The following is a 7,352-nucleotide window of genomic DNA, read 5'->3' as shown; positions in this document are numbered from 1 at the left end:
TGCTAATTTTAACTAATATTTAGCAACCGAATAGAATTACATCGCTAATTGTAACTAATATTTAGCGATTGAATTTAATTATGTCGCTAAAAAAATCAAAATTTCTGATTTAGAGACCGAATTCAATTCTGTCACTAATTTTAACTAATATTTAGCGACCGAATTTAATTTCGTCGCTATAAAAAATCAAAATTTCTGATTTAGCGAACGAATTAAATTCCGTCGCTAAAAAATCAAAACTTCTGATTTAGCGACCGAATTAAATTCTATCGCTAAAAAAATCAAAATTTCTAATTTAGCGACCGAAATAGCGACCGAAATAGCGACCGAATTCAATTCGGTCGCTAATTTTAACTAATACTTAGAAACCAAATTCAATTTCGTCGCTAAATTTAACTACTATTTAGCAACCGAATTCAATTTCGTCGCTAATTTTAACTATTATTTAGCGACCGAATTCAATTCTGTCGCTAAAAAAATCAAAAATTTTATAATTTAGCGACCGAAATAGAGACGAATTTAATTCCATCGCTAAATTTAACTACTTTTTAGCGACCGAATTAAATTCTGTCGCTAAAAAAAATCAAAATTTATAATTTAGCTACTGAAATAACGACCGAGTTCAATTCTGTCGCTAAATTTAACTACTATTTAGCGACCGAATTCAATTTCGTCGCTAATTTTAACTAATATTTAGCGACCGAATTAAATTCCGTCGCTAGAAAAAATCAAAATTTATAAGTTAGCGACTGAAATAGAGACCGAATTTAATTCCGTCGCTAAAAAAATAAAAATTTATAATTTAGCGACCGAAATAGCGACTGAATTTAATTCCGTCGCTAAAAAATCAAAAAAATTTATTTAGCGACCGAAATAGCGACCGATTTTCTAGCGACGACTTATTTTGGTCGCTAAATCGGTCGCTATTTTGATTTTTCATAATCGGTCGCTAAATCAGTCGCTAAATAGCGACTGATAAATTTTGGTCGCTAATTTCGGTCACTATTTTGCAATTTTCTAGTAGTATAGGGTTCTCTCAAGAACCCATAGAGTGTTCCAATTTATATAATAAACATTTAAAATAAGACAATTCACGTATATAATTATTATCACAATTAAATTTACTCATACAAGCATCAATGCACTCCCTTAGGATTTCCTGTAGGAACCCATAGGAGCACCAAATTCCACAAGCATAGCCTAAACAAAGTTTCTATTCATACACGCATATTAATTAAGTAATTGGAATATACAAGAAAAATATGACATGCAACAAACACAGGATTGGGGCCAATTCCACTACCCAACATACAATCCCACACCCAAAGCAAAGTTTCTCACTCCCCCCTTACCTGGATAAACAGGGGTTGAAACTGAAGCAGGATCTCCTCCTCCGGGTTCCCCTTGGTCTCCAGAAAGTGTAGAAGAAAAAGGTCAAAAGTGAAAAAATGCATTTTTCTGAAGTGCAGGAACGCATTTATAGGCATCAGGATTTGGACAGAACGTCCCGTTCCGAATCCGGAACGGCCTGTTCTGGGCACATAGAACATGTACAAAAGCCTCTCCCAGAACGGCCCGTTCCAAAACCAAAACGGCCCGTTCTGAGTCAATACTTTTTTCTTTAAAATCACATCCGGAACGGGCCGTTCCCAAAGTGGAACGGCCCGTTCTGGGTTGAAATTTTACCCATGCAAGCTCGAGTTGGAACGGCCTGTTTCCAAAGTGGAATGGCCCGTTCCGGGACTATGAAAATCCAGAATTACTAATTAGTAAATAAATAAATAACACACACACACACACACACACACACACACACACATATATATATATATATATCAAATTAAAATAAAATATCAATATAATTTAAAACATGATTTTCTTCAAATAATAATTATAATAAAATATCATAATTAATAATATTATACAAAATAATTTTCATAAATGATTATTATTAAAAAAATTCAATCAAACCCATTTAATTAATCAAAATAATTATAAGAAAATAATCTTCATAAATACAAAAATAAATAATAATTATTCGTAGTATTAGTAGAAAAATTCGGGGTGTTACACATATTAATATATCATTTAAAATTTTTGTTATATGTTAATAGTTATTGTCAGATAATCATTTTTAATTATTATATTTTTATTTGTATAATGTAATAACTTAAATTTTATCTGCCTTAATTAATTAAATTAACCTTTAAAATTTGAAGTATATGCAATTTATAAGATAATTATATATCAAATACATTAAGCCGCATTATCTATACCATTATATGAAGAAAATATTTTTTATAATTGTTTTTTATTTTTATTTTTATATAAACAATTTTAATTTTTAATTATTTTTTATAACTCCTTAAAATTATTTTCTCTACATTTTTTTTTGTTAATTTTGAAACTACTTCTAAGTAACTGTTTATCAAAATAATCAGTTTTTTTAATATAGTCCAGGCACAAGTGCCTTTGTTATACTAGTTTTATATAAAACAAATAGAACAATGATATTGAATTTTTTTAATTTGCAATATCTAATCTATCATGTAATCAATTTTAACTTTAATAAAATATTATTTTTTAATTTATCAGTATTATCATATTTATTATTTGATTAAATAGTTAATTTGACTATAGTTCATAGATTAAAATTGGAGACGTGTTTTCATGATAGTGGTAATGAGAAACAAGATTTTTTATTTATTGAATGAGGTAGAAAAGAAATAAAAGAGAAAGAAAATTGAATATATACTTTTTTAAAAAATATTTATCATATTAATATTTTTACACAATTCCAGTCAAAAGGATAAAATTATCATTTCCACTTAATTTAATGAGTTCCACACTTTTTCATACTTTATTTTTCAAATGTCTTCGATTTTATAAGACATGGCTCCTACCAATTTCTTTCTCTTTTACCTCACTTTTCTTCTTTTCCCAAACTACTAAAGGATATATTCCATCTTAAACTTCTTTCTCACTTTCTCCCTCAATTTTCCTTTTAACAAATGATGCAAAGAGCTCTAACTCTGCTACTACTAGTATAGAAACATTGTACTCATTAGTTTGAGAGAGTAGAGGCATTAATATTCATTGAGTTTGACTGTAGTATAGAATCGACAACAAGCCGATAAGCTCTCTCAGTTGGATGGGCAAAATCCCAGAAAACGTAGGTTGAAGGATTTGGACACACAACCAAAAGGTTACATAACCCTGCCGTCTTGAATGGCCCAGTCCCGCAACACGCGTCCGCCACGTCCTCAAACCCTGAAGTTATTATTATAATTAAAGTAAATAACTTAGCAATGTTAGTAAAGTTATTAATTATTGAATTAAGCAACAAAGCATAGAAAATGACCTGATGCCTGAGGATTTTGTATGATATTATAGAGGGGAGTATAGACATCGATGAACCTAATGTCATAATCGGAATAGCTGGCTCTGATTGAATTAACCGCTGTTGATAATTGACCATTGAATGACTGCGCTAACATATTCTCAAATACTGCACAAGCCCTTAATGGTCCTCCCGCTACTAATCTACCTCCAGGCAAGCATCCTAGTGGCAATGTGCTTAGTACCCAAACTTTCCGTGCTCCAAGTGCATATATACTCTACAATTTGTAATATAATTAAAGTCATCTATAAAAACAAAATTAAAGGTGCAGTTTAAATGTAGTTAGTAGTGTTCTTCAAATAGAATTAAAGTTTTATGTCCATAATATAAACTTATAATTCACTCTTGATATGAATTTTTAGTTACTTATATAAGAAAACAATAACTAATGGTATGTGATTTGAACCAATGATTCATAACTTGAAGGAGAGGTGGGAAATTTACCTTGAAGAAATTTGAAGCGGTGGAAACTAAACCAGCGGAATATATAGGAAAAGGCACTGCTAGGGCTAATGAGGTAAAGGTAATGGCAATGTCATTGTTGCCTGCGGAAACGAGGAATACGCCGTCGGATATGATTTGGGTCGCTTGTTGTTGTCCAACAGCTGCTGTCAGCTTTCCTATGTATTCTCGGAACATTTGCAGTTGGGCTGGTTGTGATATAGTTGCCTGTTCATGGGTCACACACGTAACAATGTTATTTATGAAGGGAACGACGACATTCAGTAACATATACTAAACCCAATCTTATGTAATAAGGACCACATTTATTATAAGACGGAGAATATTAATGTTACCAGTAAGCGAGCAGTTTGATCGTCGATTCCTGACCCAGCTGAAGCGAAGCATACACCGGTGGCGAGGTCTTGAGGACTCAAGTTACCGCTAAGATATGCTGGTACCGAATCTTTGATTCCCAGAGCCATTGCTACATATATATTCACATCCATGTTCTTCATAAGAATGTTTGGATAAAAAATTTAAATGTTTTAATTTATCTTTTTAAAGAATTTTAAATATTTTAAATTAAATTATTTTGCTTCAATAAAAAATTTATAAAATATTTGAAATTCTAATATTTTTAAATTATTTTAAAATAATATAATTTTATTTTTTTTAAATAAGAATTTAAATATTTAAATATTTTTTTTATTTTATTTATATATCTTTTTATCTCTCTTTTCTAGAATCTCATGATTAGATTATTAAAATAAACTAACTAAAAATTTAATAATTATAGTTATTAGTAATTTTTTTATTAGTTTTCAATAATCAGTTAAAATTTGTAATAACTAGTTTTAAGTTTTCAAAAATAGATTATGTAATTGGTTATATTTTAAAACCAGTTATATAACGAAATATATTTAAAATTGGTTATATTATCGGACATAACCAAAGTTGGTTATATAATTAGTTTGAAAAGGAAAAAATTGGTTTTTAAAATTAATTTTTATAATGTTATGTTTTTTCTTATATTAATTTTATATTAAATTTTTAAAAATTGTTTTGAAAAGAAAAAAAAATGGTTTCAAAATTAATTCTACCAAGGCCAATTGTCAAGTCACAAGTGATCGGATAGACTTGAAAAGGACAAGGAAATTCTAGATCTAAGAAACAAAGTTTACAAAAGCAACAAATATTCCCTAGTTTGAATCATTGGCACTGTAGATAAGAAAAACGAAACATAGCATCGTTTGCATTACAAAACAGAACATAATCTAGGGTTTTATGAATCAAATAAGCATGACATAGTGATCAAGTCTTGTGGAGCTACGATAAATTAGATGATAAGAAAACTCACCGCAAATAACTTGAATTTTTAAAATTTCTCATTTAAACACATAATATATATTTATGAATTGCAGTAGGAAAATCTATTTATCCATCATTTATCTAATTTATTCATAAGTAAATCTATCTAATCTATCTATTATACAAATATAATGATGGATTGGATTCAATTCATTCATTTTATTTTATGGACAAATAGTGATATATCTACTATATTTTCAAAGGATTGTGTTCGATTTAAAAGGATTTATGGATTGCAATAGAAAAGTCCATTTATTCCTCATTCATCTAATTCATCCATAAGTAAATTTATCTAATCTATCTATTATACAAACATAATAATGATGGATTGTATCCGATCTATTCATTTAATTTTATGGAAGAATAGTGATATATATCTACTATTTTTTAAAATTCAATAGATTATAATAAGATAGATGTATTGGATTGAAATTTTAAAAGAATATTTTGATTTAAAAAAGTTTTTTTTAATTCAAAGATTATTTAATAATATAATTAACTTATAATATTTTTTAAAATAATTTTACAAAAAAAAATATGAAAATTTTAATATATATTTTCATGGATAAATCCGATATTCATCTATTAAAATATTATTAATACATAGATTGAATTTTCCTTTTCTTAAATAAATAAGATGAAGTGTATTTTTAAATAACTTTTTAAGAAATTTAAATAAATTAATAAATTATTTTTGTCTCATCTATTATAATCCAACTTAACATTTATCTTACTCATCGGTTTATTACCACTAGATTCTAATTTTTCAGGAACAAAAATATATAATACCTTATATTGACTAAAGATAAATTGATGTAAGTAAGGAACAATATTTTCAACTTACAAATCATTTTTGAAAAAGATCAATGATGTTATAAAAAAAATTTAATAAAGAGAAACAAATATATATATATATATATATATATATATATATATATATATATATATAATATTACCTATCAAATCTGTGGGAGTTTTTCCATTACAGCATCTTCCTGTAGGTACTGCTCCGGGAAAATCCCTTCCATAGGGAGGATAATTGCACTTAGTTGATGATAGAATATTGTTATTATTTCCGGTATCGAGGATTGAGTCTCCAAATGCAAACAATGCCGGAATTTTTCCGTTAACAGCTACAACTTTCGGAAATCGGATCGTGGCAAACAAAACCAACACAACCGTCACTAGTGATCTCTCCCAAAATAACTTATCCATTTTTCTTCCTTACTGTTTTTCTTGCTAATACAAACTTATAGTGATAATATTTATAGATGCCAATTCTTTGTTGCATACGGGAATGAATAAGTAATAGAAAGAAAATGTTACAATTTAGGATACAAAAATTAATAAATAAATTAATATAAAATTTAATGATAGATATAACTTTTTAAAGTCAAAAGATTGATATAAATAGTAATCATTAGAATAAATAGGGGATAAATATTTTGAAAGTGCTTTAATATAAAATTGAATAATAATGTATGTTTTATCTTTTGTAAATAAGTGCTTTATCAACAATTACAAGTATCTTATGTTTAACAACGATGTGTTATTTGTTTTTCTTGTTGGAGTTGGTTTACGTGGCACAAAGTGTCTTGAATTTAAACAAGGTAAAATATCTGACCATATAAATTTTTTAATAGTGATTGCTTAAATTTGTATCGTAAAAATATGTGATAATGTGGGATATAATAAAGTAAAAAAAAAAAATCAGTAATTCTAACACTAATAAAAATAGTTAAATTAGTTAGTTGTAATTAATAATATTTTTAAAATTGAATCGATCATTAAATCGATTTATATATTAGTTTAAGGTTCAATTGTTCAATCATAATTCAACCGTGACCAAATCAGTATTAATAAAATAATAATTATTATTATTAATACAAAAATAATATTAACTAAATACAATATCAGAATTTTATAACATTAAAATTTAAAATAAAAATGTTATTTATAAATTCTTAACATGTATGTAAAATTTTTAAACTAAATATAATATAATATTTAATTTTAAATTTTAATAAAACATAACAATATCTATTAATAATAATATGTTTACAATAATAAAAAGTATCATATTATAATATAAATTATTAAAATTAAAGATATAAAAAATTACTAATTAATATAAATGATT

General features: G+C 26.9%; 1 protein-coding gene across 1 annotated transcript; it reads right to left on the bottom strand.

Annotated features, from left to right (window-relative positions):
* Window positions 1-2,733: 2,733 nt before the first annotated feature.
* Window positions 2,734-7,138, bottom strand: LOC109792368 (GDSL esterase/lipase At1g23500). The gene is made up of 5 exons (XM_020351775.3): window positions 6,169-7,138; window positions 4,198-4,328; window positions 3,845-4,069; window positions 3,362-3,617; window positions 2,734-3,270 (listed from the first exon to the last, which is right to left on the bottom strand). The coding sequence occupies exons 1-5, from the start codon at window positions 6,425-6,427 to the stop codon at window positions 3,065-3,067; spliced, it is 1,077 nt and encodes a 358-aa protein (XP_020207364.1). The 5' UTR covers window positions 6,428-7,138; the 3' UTR covers window positions 2,734-3,064.
* Between the last annotated feature and the right edge of the window lie 214 nt (window positions 7,139-7,352).

Source organism: Cajanus cajan, chromosome 9, assembly GCF_000230855.2.
Source record: "Cajanus cajan strain Asha chromosome 9, NIPB_CcT2T_4, whole genome shotgun sequence".
Classification (NCBI taxonomy): domain Eukaryota; kingdom Viridiplantae; phylum Streptophyta; class Magnoliopsida; order Fabales; family Fabaceae; genus Cajanus; species Cajanus cajan.
This window is presented reverse-complemented; position numbering and strand designations above follow the sequence as displayed.

Excerpts from the sequence above, each read along its gene's own strand:
- LOC109792368 (XM_020351775.3), bottom strand. The coding sequence starts at position 6,427 with ATGGATAAGTTATTTTGGGAGAGATCACTAGTGACGGTTGTGTTGGTT. Across the intron at positions 4,070-4,197 it reads ATCAAACTGCTCGCTTACTG|GCAACTATATCACAACCAGC; the intron begins GTAACATTAATA and ends ACCCATGAACAG. Across the intron at positions 3,618-3,844 it reads CCGCTTCAAATTTCTTCAAG|AGTATATATGCACTTGGAGC; the intron begins GTAAATTTCCCA and ends TACAAATTGTAG.